Below are 22,844 nucleotides of genomic sequence, written 5' to 3'. Positions count from 1 at the left end.
TTGGATATAACAGACTGTTTTGCCAGGTCCCTTAAAGTCCGTTATCACGGGATTTTACTGTATGTCTAGAATAGTCACTCTATATGAGAACAAGAGGGCACTGAAAATGAGCATGTTAGAGAGAACTCAGGGCAACGTACTAACTGGGGATTATTAGACATCTGTAAGTATAATGACAGCTACACTTTATTGATGAACAGTAGAATCTATTCATTTGCATTAACTGTGCGCAAAACTACAGAACGTAAAAGTAAAATGGTGACTGTTAAGAATTACAATAGCTGATCTAATGAGAGAGAAGTAGTTTTAAGTTTCAACTGCTATGTTTGGAAACTAATTTAATTGTGTTTTGATGGGTAATACAATAGCATCTCTTCTTAGTGAAGTCTGTTTAGTTATAATTCAGCTTGACACTTGTTGCAAACAAATATAAGTAAAGAAATTTAGTTTTTTCACAGGTTCATTCATTAAAATGTAAAATATGATGCTCCTGGGTTTATGTTACAGAAAATGTATATATTATTCAATTGCTATTGTGTAAGTTTACATTTGTAAATGTTAAGAATTTCATGTTATTAATCACGATTAAATACAGAAAACTGTGATTAATTAGTAAATTTTATTTTAATCAACGCACAGCCCTAATATACATATATATACATATATATTTTCGATTATTCAACTAATACATTTTTTTAATTGATCTGATGTTTATTGATAAGCAATTATTTTCAAGTTAGTCATTTAATACAATTCACCCCCCCCCCACACACACACAAATCTAAAATTATCATTAACATTTCAATATATTAAAACATTTCTTAAACATTAGGGCATTATTAAAAAAAAGGCATCTTAAGAGATTCAATAGTTTTTCTATGTTAGACTTAAGTTAATAATTACTGCAATAATTTTTACTTAATTATTTCAGTACACCAATTTGACTTTAATGTAAAACAATTTCCCCACGGGGATTAATAAAGTGTTCATTATTATTATTATTATTAAAATAGATACTAAAACATGGAATGATTTCATAACTAGAGAAACATGTTTTTAACAAACACTAGCAAAGGTAGCTTATAGTTAAGCTTACTTCAGTGAGCAAGGAATGATTTAGGCTACAGCAAAAATAGAGTACATCGCATAATCGTCCCAGCCCTAATGTGGTTAGACTAATCTTTCTTTGAATAAATTACAAAATGTGGCGTATATCTAATTTCCTGTTTTTTTTTATGTTTAAAGTTACCATCCAGGAAATCCAATAAAACCAGAGTCACAGAGATGGTCCTCTCTTTTGACATTTAAATCATCGGACTGCATAATTATTTTTTTTTTACATCTATAGTTCCATGTTCACTTTGCATTAAGTTATACATGAGTTGTGCAATTACATTTTTTGATTCAGTTGCACAACCACACAATTGATTTAAATCTATGAAAAACTATAAAACTAGACCTATAAAAAATACCTTATCTCTGATGATAAAAAGCGTAGCCATTTTCAGCTGATTGTTTAGTTTAATTTATCCTGCAGGCCTTTAAAACGTTGTCTTTCCTTCATCCACGAAGCTGAGCACTGTAGGGGCAGGCTCTCCAGGGTCCGACATCTCAGACATGCCATTATTGTCATCCAGCGCCGTCTCCACATACTTCTGCAGAAGGCTGTAGTATTGATGCTCGGTGCTAAAACTGTACAGGGAGGAGATCTTCTGCCAGGCTTTATTAGCGGGCGTCAGCACAGGTTCTGGGGGGGTCTGCTGGAAGAAGCTCTTGAGGTTCCTCTCAGCCAGGCACTCCGCGTTCTGCCCCATGTGCTTCTCCAAGAGAGAGCTCTCCTTCTTGGTGTACTCCTGCCAGAACTTCAGCTGAAGGTAGCTCACCGGGGATCTGCACTTGGCCACACAGGTGAACAGGAGGCCAAACACAGTGACGGCAGCAATCAGCAGCCAGCCTAAAATCTGCCGTCAAATGGAGCTCAGATTAGTTATATGCACTGGCTGTTCCAAAGACAGTGCCAACTTCTTTGACATTTACTTATTTTGCAGACTTTCGTCCTGTCAAAAGTTTTTGCACACACTGAGATTTTCTACATTTGCATGTTACTCACTTAACATTTATTAAAAATACACTCTCAATTCTTTGCTAACAAATACATTTACTGTCAGGTCCGCTGTCCAGCGAGCAGGCAGGAAGCGGGTAATGATGAGGCAGGCAGACGAGGATCCAAAATGAACCATGTTTAGTGGGAAAACACGGGGCAGACGGCAACTAAACATCAATGACGGATCTGGGGAAACTCACTCAGACGCAGACTAAAATACACAGGACAAGCTGAAAATAATAGGCAACAGGTGATCACAATCAGGAATTAACATGAGGTAATGAGGGGGGCGTGGCACACAGGAGGATCGGATGAGCAGGTCATGACATTTACAGTATGTTCACAATTTGAGTACCTTTATTAGCAAAGAAATGTCATGTCTTTGGTTCTTTTATTAGTTGATCCATGTTTCTCTTTACACCTCCCATAACTTGCTCTTTGTAGGTGAGAGCAAGCTGGCTGTGAAGGGCAGCCACCTGTTATGGCACCCATGGAGCTGGTGGTTAATGGCCTTGCAGGATGTGTTGAGGCTGGGCTTGAACCGGAAACCTTCTGATCACAGGTGCAGAGGCATAGCCCACTGAGCCACACGCTACCCCCCCCCCCCCCCCATCTAAGTAACTTCCCCTAGCAGTTATAACAGCGGAGAAAATTCAACACATTCTTTCTACAAGGGACATTAAATACTGCTTTGTTTCATGAGATGGAACAGTTAACTAGTGCATTTGAAGTTAAAGGACAGCCTAGAATTTTAATATCTTTCCCCTAGGTTTACAGCTTTGGGGGGGGGGGGGGGGCAGACGGACACAGAATTCATGGTGTTCATGTGTTTCTTTTAATGATAGCAGTCAATATAACAACTGAACTAAACATCAGAACATTAATTTTTATGACAATTATCCACATAGTGTATCTTTCTGGGTTCTTCTGAGAGTGAGTGTTGCCATCTTCACCACCTTGGGAGAGTTTAAAAAAACGCAGATATTTTTGTCTGCTTTTCAGGTGGTTGACGCGACATATTTTCCGATGCGCGCTTTCTGTCCGCTGGTGGGAGTGTGCTCACCTGTGTGTGTGTGTGTGTTTAATAAAAGGACAATGTATAGACCTGTTCTATAGGAAAGGTAACCTTAAATGACTTCTGTTGTGATCTGGTGCTATATAGAAAATTAAATAAAATTAATTTGACCTTCAAGGGGGGGCGGGAGGTGCCGTTGGCAATATAATGGTAGGGGTAACACTGCATTGTTATAAAGGAAACTAGTTTTATTTCACTTATATTTTCATTTATAGTTGTTCACTCAACTTTTCAATGCTGAACAAGAATAAAAAATCTGCAGTTTATGAAATGAATGGAAAAGTGGTTAAAAAAAAAAACCTGTAATGTGCAAAAACCTTTGAGTGGTCGTGTACGAGCATAGGCGTAGGCATGGGTGTAAATTCTTTTTTGGGAGGGATAGCAGTTTATAATCATGAGGAAGTCAGGGAGAGTATGGGGGTTCCAGTCGGCACCACTAGGGTGATAAGGAGGTAACTGAATTGGAGTCGTCAGAGGGCGCTTTTCCACCACACAAAGTACGGCACTTCCGGTACGGTACTTTTGCTTTTTCATTGGCTTCCGGTCGAGTACCAGTACCGAAAGTTTCAGTACTGAGAGTGTCAAACCAGTTGGGGTACTTCTTTGGTACTTCGGTACTTTAGGGTGGGACTTGCAAAAGTATTTGCTGTCGATTGGTTATGCAAATATCCTGCCGATGAAATATAAAATACAACCGCCATCTTTTGAAACATACAGCAAACAGCGAGAAACAAAATAAAAAGCAGTAGAAACAAAAATATAAAAAAGTAAAATGGAAGGATGGACAAACGAGGAAACCGGGGCCGGTTCTAGACATGCATATATGAGGGGGCAGACAGAAATGTGAAGGGGGCACATGGTGGCATGAAAGGGGTGGGGTGGTGTTGGGGGTGCTCTGGATAACTGTTTTTGTCATGTAATTGGATTGCACTTTGCCAGGCCTCTACCCTAAGACCTGTCCAACTTGGGGGTCCCACCTGAAGGCTAAGCTTCTGCTGGTGTAGCTTAGGGTCACTGAGGCACGCAAACCCCCTGACCACAGTAAAGTGGCAATCCCTCAGGGGGAAAAATTAAACACCAAAAAATAAAATTAAATATTCCTCATCAGATTAAAACAACTAAAAACATGACATTTACCTTAATTGGATGGCCTATATCAAACATATTTGAACCCAACAAAACACTTTTCACTATTGCCAATATTACCAAAACTAAAAAGGGTAGGCTAAGTTATGAAAGAAAAAATCAATTCAACAAGTCCTGAAATCCATCCATCCATCATCTACCGCTTGTCCGGGGTTCGGGTCGCGGGGGTAGCAGCTTCAGTAGAGGCACCCAGACCTCCCTCTCCCCAGCCACCTCTACCAGCTCCTCGGGAAGGACACCGAGGCGTTCCCAGGCCAGCCGAGAGATATAATCCCTCCAGCGAGTCCTGGGTCTGCCCCGGGGCCTCCTCCCTGTAGGACATGCACGGAAAACCTCTCCGGGTAGCCACCCAGGAGGCATCCGCACCAGATGTCCAAACCACCTCAACTGGCTCCTTTTGACGTGAAGAAGCAGCGGTTCTACTCTGAGGCCCTCCCGGATATCCGAACTTCTCACCCTATCCCTAAGGGAGAGCCCAGACACCCTGCGGAGAAACCTCATTTCGGCCGCCTGTATTCGCGATCTCATTCTTTCGGTCATTACCCATAGCTCATGACCATAGGTGAGGGTAGGGACGAAGATGGACCAATAGATTGAGAGCTTTGCCTTTTGGCTCAGTTCTTTCTTAGCCACGAGGGACCGGTTAAGCGCCTGCAAAACTGTAGACGCCGCTCCGATTCGTCTATCCAGCTCCCGATCTCGCCTACCCTCACTCGTGAACAAAACCGAAAACGAAGATGGACCAATAGATTGAGAGCTTTGCCTTTTGGCTCAGTTCTTTCTTAGCCACGAGGGACCGGTTAAGCGCCTGCAAAACTGTAGACGCCGCTCCGATTCGTCTATCCAGCTCCCGATCTCGCCTACCCTCACTCGTGAACAAAACCGCGAGATACTTAAACTCCTCCACTTGAGGCAGTACATCTTCCCCGACCCGAAGAGGGCAAACCACCCGTTTCCGGCTGAGAACCATGGTCTCGGATTTGGAGGTGCTAATCCCCATCCCAGCCGCTTCGCACTCGGCTGTGAACCACCCCAGAGCACGCTGGAGATCCCCAGCAGATGAAGCCAACAGGACGACATCGTCTGCAAAAAGCAGTGATGCAATCCTGAGGTCACCAAACTGGACACCCTCAACACCCTGGCTGCGCCTAGAAATCCTGTCCATAAATATTATAAACAGGACTGATGACAAAGAGCAACCCTGGCAGAGCCCAACCCGCACTGGCAACACATCCGACTTATTACCTGCAATGCAGACCAAGCTTCTGCTCCATTCGTACTGGGACCGAATCGCCCACAACAGCGGACCCCGGACCCCATACTCTCGAAGCACCCCCCGCAGAGCACCTCGGGGAACCCGGTCGTAAGCCTTTTCCAAATCCACAAAGCACATGTAGACTGGATAGGCAAACTCCCAGGCCCCCTCCAGTACCCTTGCAAGGGTATAAAGCTGGTCCAGTGTTCGACGGCCAGGACGAAAACCGCATTGTTCCTCCTGAATCCGAGATTCGACTATCGATCTCACCCCCCTCTCCAGTACCCCGGAATAGACTTTCCCAGGGAGGCTGAGAAGTGTGATCCCCCTGTAGTTGGAACACACCCTCCGGTCCCCTTTCTTAAATAAGGGGACCACCACCCCGGTCTGCCAATCCAGCGGCACTGTCCCTGACCTCCACTCACTGTTGAGAAGGCGTGTCAGCCACGACAGCCCCACAACATCCAGAGCCTTCAGGTACTCCGGGCGGATCTCGCACACCCCCGGGGCCCGGCCACCACGGACCTCTTTAACCACCCTGGCCACCTCAGCGCCAGTGATGTGCAAGCCCCCCCCAGCACCCTCGGACTCTGTGCCCTCAGATGTTTCAAAGGCAGTGTGTGTAGATGTATCTGAGGCAGGGTTGAGGAGGTCCTCAAAGTATTCCTTCCACCTCCGGGTGATGTCCCCAGGTGAGGTCAACAGCACCCCCTCCCCACTATAAATAGTAGGAACCAAGAGCTGCTTCCCCCTCCTGATACTCCGGATGGTTTGCCAGAACCTTTTTGAGGCCGACCGAAAGTCACTTTCCATGGCCTCACCGAACTCCTCCCACGCCCGGGTTTTTGCTTCTGCGACCGCCCGAGCTGCGTTCCGCCTGGCCCGCCGGTACCCGTCAGCTGCCTCCGGAGACCCCCAGGCTAATAATTCCCGGTAAGCCTCCTTCTTCAGCTTTACGGCCCCCCTCACCTCTGGTGTCCACCATCGGGTACGGGGGTTACCGCCACGACAGGCACCGACCACCCTGCAGCCACAGCTCCGTACGGCTGCTTCCACAATGGAGGTCCGGAACAGTGTCCATTCAGACTCAATGTCCCCAACCTCCCCCGGCATGCAGTTGGAATTCTGCCGGAGGCACGAGTTAAAGCTCCTGCGAACAGGAGCCTCTGCCAGACGTTCCCAGCAGACCCTCACTATGCGCTTGGGCCTACCAGGTCTGACCGGCTTCCTCCCCTGCCACCTGAGCCAACTCATCACCAGGTGGTGATCAGTTGACAGCTCTGCCCCTCTCTTTACCTGAGTGTCCAAGATGGAAGGCCGCAGATCAGATGATACGATTATAAAATCGATCATCGACCTGTAGCCCCGGGCATGTTCGTACCATGTCCACTTATGGACACCCTTATGCTCGAACATGGTGTTCGTTATGGACAAACCATGCATTGCACAGAAGTCCAATAACAGAACACCACTCAGATTCAGATCAGGGAGGCCGTTCCTCCCAATCACCCCCTTCCAGGTCACACTGTCATTGCCCACGTGCGCGTTGAAGTCCCCCAGCAAAACGATGGAATCCCCCCGCGGTACGCCAAATAGCATACCGCTAAGGGAATCCAAGAAGGCCGGGTACTCTGAACTGACATTCGGCGCGTAAGCGCAGATGACAGTCAGAGACCTGTCCCCGACCCAAAGGCGCAGGGAAACAGCCCTCTCGTTCACTGGGGTAAACTCCGTTGCTAATGCACCGAGCTGTGGGGCCACCAATAGCCCCACCCCAGCCCGGCGTCGCTCACCCGCCGCAATTCCAGAGTAAAAGAGCGTCCAGCCCCTCTCCAGGAGATTGGTTCCAGAACCCAAGCTATGTGTTGAGGTGAGCCCGACTATATCTAGTCGATACCTCTCAACCTCACGCACCAGCTCAGGCTCCTTCCCCACCAGAGAGGTGACATTCCATGTCCCGAGAGCCAGTTTTGTCAGCCGGGGATCGGACCGCCAGGGCCTCCCTTGGCCGCCACCCGATCCACAATGCACCGAACCCCTGACATTCCCACCTGGGGATGTCCTGAAATATAAAACTAAAAAATAGGATCGGTCAGGGTTCATTTCACTACATCTTGTACTTGTTATAACTATGTATGTGACGAATAAAGAATCTTGAAATCTTGAAATCACAATGAACAAGTCGCTCAATGAGAATGAATGACGCAACCGACTGGCTAAGCTGCTTCTAGCACCGAGGTGGTTAAAATGGTACGGTCCACACACGGGGTGTCTGAAATCGTTTTACATAAAATTTTCCTACAAGGTGAGGTTATCTTTCTTTAAAAAAAAAAAAAAAAAATGTTAAGATCCCCCCCACCCAAATTGCTATTTTTGTCTATTTGGGGGGGGGGTCTTGGTCTTGATCGGGGGGTACTGTACCCCCAGTACCACCCGTAATTCGAACCATGACCTAACGAGTCGCTATGATTTTGACGAGAGAGACTGCTGTTGCTTCCTCTAAACCTCCCGCAATCACGCAGCTCATTTCGCTCTGATGATTGGATGTTTAGCTGGGGGGAGGGTGAGTGGGGGATCTGCCGAGTGCTGTGTGAGCCCACGCACAAACAGAACGCGGAGAGAAAGAGCGAACAAGAAGTGAAACTTACCATCTCGTTTGTGCCTTTTTCAGTGGATTTTTCAGCTTCTGTAGTAAATCTTGTCCATATTCAGTTTGTGGGTATTTATTATTTTCTTCCTCAACTTCTAAAAGTTTGATTTAAGGGGGCAGGACGTTTGTTTAAGGGGGCGTTGCCCCCTCTTGCCCCAGCGTAGAGCCGGCCCCGAGTGGGCTGCACCAGCTAACCGCATGTTCGATGGTAGCCTATGGATTCACGAATTACTAAAAAAAATAAGCAGTGGGTCTTGGTGTCCGCGCTAGCCTTGCACGATGCCTGATGTTAATATGGACATGGTATTTCGTGCACGTGCAGCTGTCACATTGCATGGACCGCAATAATCTGCTGGGTTTAAACCATCAATAAGTTGTCCTAAAACTTTTTCACTCAGTCACTGGAATGGAAATATTTTCTATTCCAAAGAGACGATATTGAGCAAAAGGTTTAAGTCACTTGGCTACAGAAGCTTTCACCACCACTACTAGAGAACTGCTCATGGTCTTGACGTCACTTCATCCACCAAACTGCCTTATCAGACATCTTTACTAACCTTCTACGCGTTCATGTCAAAATAAACAGTATGAAATCATAGTCACGCATGCCAAGATTCACAGCACACCTCTTAACACTCAATCAAAGTTATTGTTCAAGTCACGGTTATCGGAATAATTGGCATAATTCCTCAACTAAATGAGGAACCACACTGACTGAAAGCGCCTGATTTCACTGTGGCTCGCATCCCTCGTTTGCGCAAGGGTGGTAGTTACCTCAGTGTTATTGAATATTTATAGTGCACATAAATGATAAACTATTGATTTCACACGTAAAACTAATCGCCGTGAACATTTGATATTCTCGAAGCGCATCATTACCAAGTTAGTGTAGAAATTGCGTTAAGTACACTATACGATTGACAGGAATCTGTCGAGCTAAATGCTGTGACCCGCCGATTAAAGGGGAACAGAGATAGAAAACATACACTAGCACTTCGTCCGGCTCACGTGCATGAACTGAGCTTCCCGATTTCCATTTTTTAAAAATGCGCTGTGTGTGTGTGAATGCGCGGAGTGCCGGCCCCGGTGGCGCCCCCTCTCGGCCTTGCGCGGTACTTTCCGGGATCGTAACGAGTATAAAAATACATAAAAGGATGGATGGATAAATTTCCGTACTTTCACTTTTCTTTTGTATTTCATCTTATTTTCTATCGGTTGTCTTTAATTAGACTACCACCAATAGCTTCTTTGCTGTTTTTTTTATTAAACTCTTTCTTTGTTGAGGGGGGGGGTGTTCTGTCGATATATGCTGCCTTGTCCAAAAATGCTACCGTAGTGCTAATAGATAGCCCTAACCCTAACCCCCCAAAACCCCTAAAACCCTTACCTTAACCCTAACCCCTAAAACCTAACCCTAATCCCAAAACGGTGGAACTGCACATGCGCAGAAAGGCTGGATAGCACGTCTCGATAGGTAGTATTTTTCGACAGAACAGGTGGGGTTGGGGGAGAAAAGTTAAAATCAACTAAAAAAGAAAAGCTTCCCGTTAGTCCAAAATCATAAAATGTTTCAATTGACAAAACGTTACTTAGAATTCTAAGTTTACATCAATCATCCAAGATAGTTCCCATTCAACATTAGTAAGATCTCCCATTTTACATAAATCATCCTTAGGAAGATCTCCCAGTTACATGAGCCTCACCTGTGACAACGCACGAAGGCCCATCAGCACATCATCACGCTCGTCCGCAGGCACAGAACCTTTCCCACAGGGGAATAAGTTGACCTCCTCCAGACAAGCCTTCGTTTTCCCAGAACAGAGGCGTTCCCTGAGAAAGGTCGTGTTCACCCCAGTCAGGATGCACTCGAAGTAAACGCCGCTGAGAAGCGCCACTGCGATCCAGCTGACAGGGGCGACCGCCGCGCTGATGGAGATCGGCAGGAACACTTGGAATTTGGCCAAGTGGAATTTTTGCTGTGAGTCTTTGCATAAACCCGTGAACAGCCTCCAGATCTTGTTGTTTAAAACGCATCCGAGGGCAAAAAGCACAAGGGCAGGAACGAAGAGGAACACGCTCCCGTACGCTAAATTCCAGTAATTACAGGGACATTTAAAAACCACGGCCGAGAAAATCTGCTCTCCACCCGCCGTTAGCAAGGCCACCAAGCCAAAGCCCAGGGTGGTCTGCTGTTTGTGGACGAAACTGCTTAGTAGTTTAAGTTTATCCATGGCTCGTCTCGCTGGTTGTGAAATGAATATCACAAGCTCATTTCTCTTTATAGGTGATGTTGCTCACCCCTCCCACCGCTGCGTTAACACCATACGTTAGTACGACTGGTAGCCCAGCTCTTTTAAGCACTGATGAAAAGCCGAATTGTCAGATACATAACTTGTGCGCACATGTTAATATTTGTAAGGAACAGGTTAGCTGCGTATAGCTGCCGTACTACGTTTGCTAGACCTCTAGGTTAAGCTGCATTTGCAATTTTCAGGAGTTTACTGATTTCTCAAAAATGATGTAATTGACATAATTAGATAGATGAATTGCTGTGTGTTTGATGTTACTCGCTTGTTTAATCGAATCGTTCTCTTAAAAAAACATTGCTGACATCAGGGTACAATATAATAAGATACATTAGTCTTGCAATTAATATTACTCGAAGGAGTGAATGCAACGCTGCTGCGCACTACTTTGGCATAAGGCTGAGTTACACAGTCCATGTGAATGGTCGCGACAGAGATGAAGCGCCATGAACAATACTTTTTTCTTTCACTATCGGTAATCATAGTAAAACAGGTATAAACAGGTTCAATAAATACAATAAAAAGGTGTGAGTAATGATGTATTTACTGTACCTGTTTATCACAGTGTATTATTATTATTATGATTACCGATAAGGACCGAAAAAAAAGTAATGTTCATGTCGCTTCACCTCTGTCGCGACCAGAACATCATGTGTGGGTGGGCATTTGGCTTGTCTGGGGGGGGCAAAAAATATCCATCCATCCATCCATCCATCCCCATTTTTGTAGGGGGGTCAAATAATAACAACAACTTCGTTTTATATAACATATAAAAGCAAAAATTATGGCATAAATTATAACCCATTGTTCAATAAAAATTAAGAGGCAATAGAACTTTTATTATTTTTGTGATTGTGTAATCAAATAACTTAAGGCAAAGTCCCTCCTCCCCACCTTCGTGATTGTGACCACGCAGAGCCAGTTCATTGACTGCAAGGAACTGAACGGCCTCCCCAATGCTTTTCACGTAATATCTATTCTTTTCTATCTTGGTTGTACCCAGTAGTTGAACTATGCTTTCACCCGTCTCTGCCCGGCGCCGATACTCTTGCCATGCAGACATGGCTCTGACGGTCGGGATACTAGACGCGTATTTGTGGAAGCCACCGTCTTTTTCTAGAGCTTTTTTCCAATTAGTGTAGCGATGTTTGGTGAATATGTCCTCGCGGTCCGAATTGGAAACACTGAATTTGCGGCAGGCAAAGCAAAAGCTGGCATCACGGACAACAGAATATTCAAGCCATGGTCGAGACTGATACCAGCTTGCACTAAAACATCTGAGTGTCTTTCCGAAAGCGCGCTTGGGATAATGAATTAAAATGGGCTATCCATATTTAAATCAGGCAGACCGGACTGTATGTTTTGTTGAAGAGCCAGCAGCTTGCGGAGGGACAGAGGTTGAAGGTACGGACTTTTTAATAAGCCACCTATGCATAGTTTTTGCTATTACCAACCAGAAGATAAAAGAAGAATGGAGCGTATACGCTGTTTTAATTAAAGATTACGGTCAACAGTTTCAAAATGTGCTGCAAAATGCATAGCGAAGCGAATCGTGAGCAGCACGTGTATGTCTAGTGGAGGAGGCACTGACGGATACGCCCCTAATTCATATCAATTGGAAAGCAACTCAGTTTTGAAAATCAAATGTTTTCATTGGACAGACAGAGTATTTCGCAGGGTGGGCACGGCTTGTCTCTGGGGGGGCAGTGCCCACCCCAGCCCCCCCGTGGTCACGCCTCCGCACTTTATGCGTCCACATATGGAAAACGCAATTGCAAATGCAATTTGCAATTCCTTTTGAAAAATGTCCGGGATTTCCCTCCATATCTAACATTGAAAATGTATGCATTGAAAATATGCAGATTTTTTGCCTCTGAATTACAGTCTTGAAATTTTCTAAAATGCAGTTTCACTACTATTTTTCCATGTTCACAAATTCACAATAAAATAAAATTCAGGGTTTACAGATACAAATTACGAAAAACTCAAGTTTCAAAAATTCAAAGAGAACATTTCAAAGTTCCTCCAATTCGATGGTCCGAATTCACATGCAAAAAATAAAAATACAAGCTATACATCCGGGATACCAAGGCTAAGCAATGGAATCTGTGGATGCGTTCGACTTGGGCTTGACATGGAGCGAGATCTGCCGGCGGGTGCAGGGGTGGAGTATAAACTTACTGCAGCCAAGTCGGACAACTTCTACTCCTCGTAGTGTGCGAGACCAGACTGCAATGGCACTAGGCAGCACTGCCAGAAGGGTGTAGATAAATCTATACAAGTATCATCTGCATGCACATTACTTCTTTTACAATAACCAACTCCTGATATAAACTGTTAGCAGTGAATAAAACTATTGCGTATAGTGGCTCTGTGTAAAAAGATAGCTGCCAGGAAAAAAAAATCAAATACATGTATTTCAAGGATTCAAACTTTTATTGTCATGTACAGAGTACAATGCAATTCTTCCTTGAATGCCTTCAAAGAATGATTAAACAAATAAAGCAGCGCAACATTACATTACAATAAATAAACCACTAACTTACGTGTACTGTTAGAGCATTTATGTAATTTATTCAAACCTTATTTTACCAGGTAAATTAACTGAAAACCAGTTCTCACTGCTTTACATGATATTCAGGAGAAATAGCAGATAACACATCGGAACTTCCTGGGATACAAACGTCATGTAACTAAACTCTTCAGCCAGTAAGGGCAAAGTTGTGTCGTCATGGAGGTGGTTCCAGTTTGTGCAGCCGGCTGAGAGATCCTATGCGATGTCTTAAGTCGTCTTGCTCTCGCGAGGTTTTTGTACCATGTGACATGGTTACGCGAATGCGCGTGGTGTTGTTTTGCAGCGCTGCCTTATCCTGCATTCGATTATTTTTCTTTTTTTTTTTTTTGCTTTATTGAACTTTTGAAATAACAGAATAATCAATACAGCGAAAAAAAAACTATGTAAATAATACAGGTATTTTAGCAGCAGATAAGAGATTAAATAATAATACAAAAATTACTACAAGTAAAGAAGAAGAGAATCAATTAGGCACAAAATAGAATGGAAAAACAAACAAGGTAAAGGAAGCAGAGGGTACTTCACCAGATAAATTACAGATTAAGTATATGTAAAAGCTTGTAGTTTGTACAGATTTAATAGGTCCTAACTGCTTTTTTATTATGAGAAGTTGAAATAATTTTTAAATATTGCTTAATCTCTTTTAGAAACACAACAAAGATAGGTGTGCAATTAGAGATTATTTCTATTTTTTTTTATGGTGCGTTCGATTATTTCTCTTTTTTTATTATAACAATAATACAACAATGACAATAGCAACAACGACAATAACAGCGACAACAACAAGAGGGGTACATCTACAATAATGATATAACAGAGGAATCCAGTTCCGCAAATGCACTCATAGTTCTGGTTGCTTTCCGGCTTAAAAGTCCTTGTAATGTTCCAAAATAATGTTTCAAATCCACCTTGTAATGGGAGATGTTGGGCATTCTCAATGACCATTTATATTAGAGATTATTTCTCTGAGTCGGAACTCGGATGAAAACGTCACGAAAAAAAGCGTCACTTCCCGTCGGAAACACGCCTCTTTTATGACGTTGATGTCGGACAGAATTTTGTTGTCTGATGGTGCTTCCGATTATTTCTCTCCAAGTCGGAACTCGGATGAAAACGTCACGATACGTCACGAAAAACATCACTTCCCATCGGAAACACGCCCCTTTTATGACGTTAAAGTCGGAGATGATTTTGTGGTCCGAGTTGCTCCTGTAAAGTAATTTCAACATGGCGACTTGGTTTGTTTGTAGTTTGTTTACCGTTCGAAAAAAGAATATCGCTATGAATGTACTAAAATATTTTATAAAGCTTTTAATGTGGTTTGACTAGTTCGTGTTTCCTGTTTGTCTCTCGGAAAAATCTCTATTTCTCCATTTTCTTCATTTGGAAAACTCCAAGTCTGCTAAAATATAAAGCAACAACACACAGCAATGTGTTCATGGAGGCAGTCATGTTTGTTCCGAGATGTGGGATTGTGGGTAGCTCGAATGGGAGATTGTCGGACGTGATGTCACTCAGTGTATATTACGCATGCGTAATAAAGAAGTGCCGGAAATTGTGGTTTCGTGGTTTTACGTGATCTTTCGTGATGAATGTGTTAAATTTTCGGTAGGTGTAACATTTTCGGTAGTGACTGTCACTACCGAAAATGTTACACCTACCGAAAATGTAACTTCCGCTACTACGCATGCGCACGCTTGCGACTTCTGGAAGGAGGCGTGCTATTTTTACGGCATCGCGTCACATTTCATCGTCTGTTGATTTTTGATAAGAATGTCGACAGCGAGAGGAAAGAGAAGATTTAACCGGATAATGATGGAGTCCTTCGACTTTAAAAGATTTTATTTCACATAGGCCTTTAATGCCCAATGTGCTTCAGAAGGAGCGACGTAAAATACAGGGTATGGCCATCAATTTTACAGTCAAAGGTGACATTACTTTAATGTTACCATTATGTACTACTCCCAGTTCGATGTGCTGTGAAGTTACTTAAACTAAGCCTGCTTTTTTTTCTCCTTAGTCATTTCATTTCTTAATTGTATCAGTGTAATTACCACACACTCGTGTCAGTTATGACAGCTGTGTCTTGTGGTGCTAAATAAAGCAAATTATATTTGTTTCTGACAGACGACCGATTGTTTTTTCTTGGGCCAAACCGCACAACATAAACATTGTTTATGTTGTGCAAATAAAAGTTCTTAACTATTTTTTTGGTGTGATTTTTTTTTTTTTTTTTAGAAAATGCTGTACATATATCACAGCCCCTTGATAAGCAATATGGGTACACAAGATTGATATACACCCCAATTTTATTACGTTTTCTAAAGAAAAGGCATCTATTCAGCAATACCCTTGGGAAAAACCTTATGTAAGATTACTGTCAGGCACTACAAACAACGCGCACACAGATGCAAATATTACAATCGGCAAAGCAATATGGTTTAAATACCACACTAAAGTGACGGCTGAACTACAAATATAAACATCAATGACCCATCTCACAATACAGTACGTGATTAATGAATGATGATACACGACGTCCACGCCCTGAATCACGCAATCACGGTCTGCCGCAAAATGTGAATACATGCGCAGTATCGGGCCTGTGGAAGTGTACATTACGCATGCGTAATAAAGAAGTGCCAGAAAATGTGGTTTCGTGGACGCATGCGTGATGAATGTGCGCATGCGTAGTAGCGGAAGTTACATTTTCGGTAGGTGTAACATTTTCGGTAGTGACAGTGACACGCACCATTAAGTCAGACAAAAAAAATCTAACCATGATGCATTATGTCAGGACCAGAATGCATTTCTTTAAGCTAGCGCTGTAAGCGGTTGCATGAAGTGGAACAAGCCCATTATCTTTGGTAAGATGGGACACTCGTGCTTTATGAAAGGCTGTCATACTAAATCACATGGTAAAAATGGCAGAAAGGTGGACAACAAAATGAATTTTTTTCAGTTGGAAACGAGGATAAGGACAGCAGGTAGAGGAGGTAATGAAGAGGCATCTAGTGGCTTGGGTCACAGCAATGAGACGGAAGGAGATCACTTTCAACACGATATCTCCCTTAATGCATGTTTGCTCTCAGCATTTTCATAAAGGCAAGTAACATGTTTTTCAAGTAGTATTACTGAATATACATTTTTTTGTCTTCTAAAGTTGGTATTTTCACATTGGTTAACCTACGCTAGCAAGCAAGCTTCACTACAGAGGGTAGCAGAAATGGGTTAATCTTTTAAACTAGCAATACAGAGTGAATGCTTTTTAAAGACAAAAGTAAACAGCAAAACTATAGTGACACGTTTATCAGTGCATGTATGTGTATATTCGCGTGCATGGATTATAAACCACAATGCTGGATAAGGCTGTCACTGTGTGCTGTGCCCTGACAAACCAATGCCCAACTATAGTTTAAGTTTAGAAACATTTGCAAGTACGGTTTCTAACGTTTGTCTGGAAGGATCTGTATAAACTCATTGTATACCGAGCCTAGTATTCTGCTTGCCACTTTTATTTTAAATACAACCAATAAAGTTATGTGCATGCAATGACATTTTTGTGGTGTTCTTGACTCTTTTCCTTTCTTAATGAAGAGTCAGGCTTCAGTTTGCAAAAAAATACATATATTAGTCACAGATGCACGCCCATAAACTGAGAAATGATCTCTTTCTGAGTCTGAAAGCAGTGCGGGGACATTAATTTCATTCACTGTGAGACTTCTGTTAGTGTACAGCGTAAAATATTTTTGCTACTGGCATCCTATAGTATTAGTTTAGTCGTTTGTTGTTAATAATCGTCATGTCTCAATCTCAACTGGCAAAAAAGTGTAGCAAATTTTGGCTGCAGCTGCTCAGTCATCCCGGGAGCAATGAAAGCAAAGTGCGATATATGTGGGCAGCAGATTTCATACCGAGGTGGATCCACGTCAAATTTAGGGAAACATTTGCATGCAAAGCATCCGTCAAAAGTTGAAGATGTTGCACCCTGTCATTAAGCTGCAAAAAAGGCAGGAAGCAACTCAGCCATCAGTTGAAATATACGGGATGGAAAAACCAGCAACACGAACAGCGCTGTCATGGTAGACAATGAATCCGCCAATGCCAACCAGCCCGAGCCTTCGGACAGTCAAACCGCACCAATAACTTCAACCTCTGATGCAGCAAGTCCTGTAGCCAGCGTCACGTCGAAATCATCATGTCAAACCACCAATCAATGTATCATGCTTGAATTCACTGAATCTCCAGAGCAAACTGTAACCCTGACTGCATGGCTAAGTGCTTGATTTTATATACCTGTGGCAATGGGTCTGAATGAAACACCTGAATTCAAGAGGTGTGTAACAATAATTTTGTCCATATAGTATGTGTTCAATGTTTCTCTGCTGGTATACGTAAATTCACGATCCCTTCACGAACTTCAGTTGTGTGACTTCTGTCACGAAACAGGTCAGCTCGGGGGCAAGGACATGGCATCGAGCAGGTGGGGAACAGAGGATGTGGATGACCCACTGGCAGCTCAGAGGCCAAATGGGGATTTATTAAACAGAAAAACACTACAAAATAAAAAGACCATGCACGAGGGGAAAAAAGTAAATGGGGATAAACAAAGACTAATTACAAAATGGGGCAGGTAAACAGGTACAGGCAGGTAAACAAGTACAGGCAGGTAAACAATATCCAACATGCAACAATGACTACAGAAAGAACAGAACAGGATCAGGGACTTAAATACAAAACCTAAACAGGGTAACGACACAAAAGGAGTGAGACATAGACAATTAACCAATCCGGGAAGGGGCAGGGCAATGAGCAATCAGATGAACACACAAGGGCAGGCAAAAAAACAGGCATCAGCTGAAACTAATAAATAAATTCAGGGAACTCGAACTAACAAAGAAACTAAGAAACAGAATCTACACTAGGGGAATGACAGACAGGTAAAAACACAAGCATGGGCACAAAACATGAAACCAAAACCAAATACAAACCACAAGATACAGGAACAAGAAAACTCATACAAATGAAACACTAGGGAAGAAAATACAAAAACAGAGGAGGTGGGATTTGAACACAAGACAGAACTATATTTTAAGACAAGCTGAAAGAGCCACCTTGTCCGGGACAAGTGGGTACGCGACGGGATTGTATACCTGGTCTTATGTGTGAGACGTCGGTGACGACTTTGATTTTCAAATCAAGTCAAATTTACAGCTCTGGAAAAAATAGTCCTTAGTTAAACATCTAAATTACTAGTGTGTTTTGGTAATGAAAATTGCTTATTACTGATTACATAAAGCACTACATTTTTGTGGAGAAAAAAACACTGAATATGAAATATTAAGTTTGTTAAAGCGTTAAGCGTGTTCTCCCCGGCAAGCGAATCTCCGTGGCTCTCTCTGCTCCTGCGATTCTTGCTCATTACACATGCATTCAGTACATAGTTGCGATTCGGGTCACGGACAGCTGGCTGCCACCAGGTGGCACTGCAGCGTAAACAGCGAACTTCATGTGACTGATGGATAAAGGCGGAGTTTCAGGGCGATGTTCTCAGCTGGAATAAAAGCTTGCGCCGCAGCCGTAGACCGCAGCTCTGGTCCGTACTGATTCAGCCGCCAGACAGAGCCCAACCTGCAACGTGACATCCCCGAATGACCGATAACCAGAGCAAGGGTGGAAATGGCGTTTGAGTGAAAGCTGTCCGAGGTGCGTGCCGCCTAGGGCGCCTTGTTGGGCTGCAGCATAAATCCGCTTGCGGGTGTGGGGCGGGTAAAGCAGGTAGCGCAGGTATCTGTTGTGGGTCCGTGCAGTGGCATCCACCGGCCCCCTGGCGCTGCTTCGGTAAGGCCGCGGCTAGTCTCTTAGTACCGCGTGATTTCCTTTGCGAATAGGGTAGCCTGTTGCCAAGATACCCGCGACATCTATAATACGGCTACGAGTACGGGTACGAGTAGGCTTACGGGTGTTTCTTGGCATTGATTTACTGTAGATTTTATGGGTGTCATTTGAAATGCAGCTCTAATATAATAGCAATGCTCTTGATCCACGGCTGTCAAATAATACACTTCGTAGGAAAGGCAAAATATTATTAGTGACTATAACGGTCCAATCGGACCGGAACAAATTTGTAAAACGTGACGTCTGTCTTACAAGACCACGTTCGGGAGCTTCATGAAGAACGCGTCTTTAATTGGGCTCGATTGTGTCAAGTCTGATTTATTGCATCGTTTCGGGTCGTGTTGACATGCTGAGCAGTTCAGACGACCGTGAAGAGAATATGCAGCTTATTTGTGTAAATTGATCCCCCGCGTCTGTGCTTGTCAACAGAGACTTTTCCGCCAGTCATTAGTGACTATGGGATTGTATTGTTGTTTCTCTAATACTGCACTTATAAAGACGTGTCTGTATTCAATGACAGGTTTCAGTCTAAACATTTGTGTAGCTCAGAATGGTGTCTTTTGTTACCCCTTGAATCGTCAGTGCCTCCTGCCTATTCACTCACTATCTTTAGTGACTGGAGTGAAGCACTCAGTCTGTGTAAGGATCAGTAAGGGGGGGGTGGTTTCTGAGTTGGATTCCCCTCAGCTGCCACTTGCCTCTGTATGTTCTGTTGCCCTTTCCCACCTATCCTTCTCCCTCGTATCTGTGTGGGCTAAATTTATTTTATATATATAGGTTCAACCCTATTTGATAATTGTATCAAACATTTTGTCATTGGTGCTTTCCTCTGTCCTCACAGTGAGGTCACAGATGCACCAGGATGAATTTGGCCCCTGTCCCTGTCCCCGGGCTGCCTTCTCTCTTCAGGTGTGTGACTTTGCAGCATGATCCCTGTATACCCGAGTCACATCTTTCTAACGCCTGGTCTGTCGGGCCGACCTACGGCAGAACTGTGCGGGCGGCTCCCTGTTTAAGCTCCAGGTCCAGCGGTACTGGGCCTTTCCCTGCCTCTCTGTCTCTCTGGTTTAGCATTATAACCAGAACCCAGTGTTCTGCTCGCGTTGTTTGGCCTTATTTTGTAGATGAATGATCTGTCCTTCATGCAAGTACTGGTGTTTTATTCTTTCAAGGAAACCTGGAGTTATTTTTCACACTCTGCGTTGATAGAATCGGGTCAGTGATGATACTAGGTAGCGAAACAGAAGATACTCACTAGGAAGACGGGAAAGGGTCAGTGACATATGGCCTGTTATCAGATTGAAGGTGTATCTGAAGGTTACCAGTACTTATGGTATCCACATTTGTTCATAAATGATAAAGGTGTAACAGACCCTGTGGGACATAGGACACAATGGACGTGGGTGGGGGGGGGGGGGGGGGGGCTACAAATCAGCACGTTTATGAAGAGGCAGTCTGATTCTTCCATGCACCCTTATCCTCTTTGCGGGGTACCTGCAGATCCCTCAAAAGTATTACATTTGTTTATCTTAAAGAAAGCTCTCAATTGGTATTAAAATGTATTGAATTAACGATCTTTAATATGCCCCAAACAAGGAAAATAACAGTGATTTACATGTTCACGAATGGGATGATTTTAAATTTGGCAGCCATTTTATATTTAAACGTCACACAGACCGGAATGAGCGAAATCATTAGTAATCACATTTGCTGGGGGAGGGAGGGTTTGTAACTTAGTGGAAACCTTTTAGCAATAATGAATATGAAGGTCATTGTGCACTGTGAGAGACGTTGTTCAAACCCGGCACAATGCTGTAGAAACGCCCTGCAAATGGGAAACACGAAACGGCCAACAACATAAAGTAACTATTATTGTCACTGAATGTTTTTTGCCATCTTTGTCATTGTGAAACTGGCCTTAAATTCTTAAATCTAACTTGCCTAATGTTGTTGTTACCCTGCTTTGGCTGGTGATGGACTTTAATGGTTCCCATTTACGTTTTATATGGGAATAGGAAGATCACACCTGGAATGGAGATAAGAAGCCGTGTTTCTGGGACATAGACTAACCCTTCCTGGGGTTCCCTGTAACATGTATGTTCAGCAGGCAGAGGCTTCGTGAGGCCTCTCTCTAGTCTATTTTAGGCCAAATCTGAGGCCACATGGTAAAGCGCAGAGAAGAAAGAAGACTCACAGAAGTCCGGTCTCGTGCTCAGACTGAGCTGTTCCACCCTTATCTCTCTGGAACGTGGCAAACCAAAATGGAGGATGAGCGGAGATCCCAGACTGCAATGAGTCTGAAGCACTGCAGCAAAACAATCCTACTGTTACGACTGTCTAACTGCAGCTTGTAGATGGCCATCTGCTAAATAGCGTGCCCAGAAGAGCAGGAGTCAGTGAGGGGCACAGAGGAAGGCGTCGGGGGGTGACCACCTGCGGGGGGCATGGGGGCACATGACTGAACATCAGCGGAAAAAGGAGAGATTTGGGGGCATTATGTACAGAACAGGAGTTCAGTAGCTGTGACAGCAGGGCTGGTGGGGGGGTGTGTTTAATATGCCAGGGCACAGATGTGACCAGCAGCTGGGTGACCTGTAAGCAGATGGTATCAGCTCTGCGTGAAATCACACGCAGCAAGGTGCAGAGGGCCCCCGGAGAGGGGCCCCAGGAGGCCCCTGTGCGACAGCAACATTTCTCCCAGTATTGCGAGAAATGCGGAGGAATTAACAGCCTCTGAAAGTCTTGAATGCTGCAGTGGAGGAATGCAACAGAAGGGAGCTGGTCAAAGTGAAGCAGGAGCAATTCCTGCCAACCTCAGCATCAGCCTCCCGCAGTGGGGTGACAGGGGACACACAGTGGAAGCAGCATAGAGCCTAGGGGCCGTATTTAATCAAGGCAATCCGTAGCCACTGTGGTATCGTATTTCGCAGGGTATTCTCTAACCCAGATCTTGGAATTAAATACAGTCTGTTCATTTCAGTGGTTTGTTTGTAGTTGAGTCTAATGAAATGTGCCGTTTATTCACATATATTCTGGATTATGGCATAAAGGGATCTTTTTCCAGTATTACAGTACAGGCTGAAGACTACTGTTGTGTTTGTTTGTTTTTATTAGTAAAACAGCAATATAAGTAACAATGTAACTAAATTACCGAGAAACTTAAAAGCAATATAATTACCTTAATACACTTTATATACCAGACTTTGACAGCACTGTCAAATACATTGTATCCTGGGCTCTGTATCATGACTCTGAGTTTATATCCTATTTAACGAGCCTGAAGAAGGTTGTAAAACAAACCTAGTCTAGACAGGAGGGTTGCTGGTTCAAGCCCCTGCACCTCAGAATAAGGTGCTTAACCTGACAGTCCAATTAAGTGACTATAAAACTTATAAGTTTTGTTAAATAAAGGCTCAGCTGGTCTGCTAAACGTAAATGAAAATATATAAGAATGTCAGTCGAAAACTGCAATAATGAGCCCCAGCGTTGTGTGACCCCACTCTGCTGTACAGCTGTTTGAAACATTTTGTAAAGGTCTGATGAAAATTCAGAGTTGATTGTGTTTTACAGCACGCAGGACATGCTGACAGGACAGAAACTGTGCCGGTCACAGTCTCACCGGGACTCGGTCTTCACCGCACTCAACCGTCAGAGGAAGGACGGTCTCTTCTGTGATGTCACTCTCATTGCCGGCGAGCAGAAGTTTCACGCTCACAGAGCGATCCTGGCTGCGTGCAGCGACTACTTCCGGGTGAGTGTGTCATTCTGAGAGAGATTATTCCTGAGATCTCCGACTTCATGCAGCGTGTTTGTATAGCAGCGTGTGTGTTGTGTT

The 22,844-nt window shown here is 43.8% G+C and overlaps 2 protein-coding genes across 5 annotated transcripts in view; one reads left to right on the top strand and one right to left on the bottom strand.

Annotated features, from left to right (window-relative positions):
- Positions 1-22,844, top strand: part of klhl32 (kelch-like family member 32) — a 32,229-nt gene that overhangs the window by 4,412 nt on the left and 4,973 nt on the right. Inside the window, exons 1-3 of one of the 4 annotated variants that reach the window (XM_023813034.2) lie at positions 18,617-18,817; positions 19,851-19,918; positions 22,580-22,760. In XM_023813034.2, coding sequence (XP_023668802.2) covers positions 19,872-19,918; positions 22,580-22,760 — 228 coding nt within the window. In that variant the 5' untranslated portion in view covers positions 18,617-18,817; positions 19,851-19,871. Of the gene's footprint in view, positions 1-18,616; positions 18,818-19,850; positions 19,919-22,579; positions 22,761-22,844 lie in introns of those variants that run through there. The other 3 variants (XM_023813035.2, XM_023813036.2, XM_023813033.2) reach the window with 3 other exon arrangements.
- On the bottom strand, positions 639-10,464 carry LOC111844521 (calcium homeostasis modulator protein 5-like). The gene is made up of 2 exons (XM_023813063.2): positions 9,934-10,464; positions 639-1,961 (listed from the first exon to the last, which is right to left on the bottom strand). Exons 1-2 carry the CDS (start codon positions 10,459-10,461, stop codon positions 1,542-1,544), a joined length of 948 nt encoding a protein of 315 aa, XP_023668831.1. The 5' UTR covers positions 10,462-10,464; the 3' UTR covers positions 639-1,541.

This window comes from Paramormyrops kingsleyae, chromosome 9 (assembly GCF_048594095.1).
Source record: "Paramormyrops kingsleyae isolate MSU_618 chromosome 9, PKINGS_0.4, whole genome shotgun sequence".
Lineage (NCBI taxonomy): Eukaryota > Metazoa > Chordata > Actinopteri > Osteoglossiformes > Mormyridae > Paramormyrops > Paramormyrops kingsleyae.
The sequence above is the reverse complement of the archived record's forward strand: the minus strand, read 5'-3'. Positions and strand labels throughout refer to the sequence as shown.

Coding starts and splice junctions, on each gene's coding strand:
- LOC111844521 (XM_023813063.2), bottom strand. CDS start 10,461: ATGGATAAACTTAAACTACTAAGCAGTTTCGTCCACAAACAGCAGACC. Junction 1,962..9,933: donor GCCTTCGTGCGTTGTCACAG/GTGAGGCTCATG, acceptor ATTTGACGGCAG/ATTTTAGGCTGGCTGCTGAT.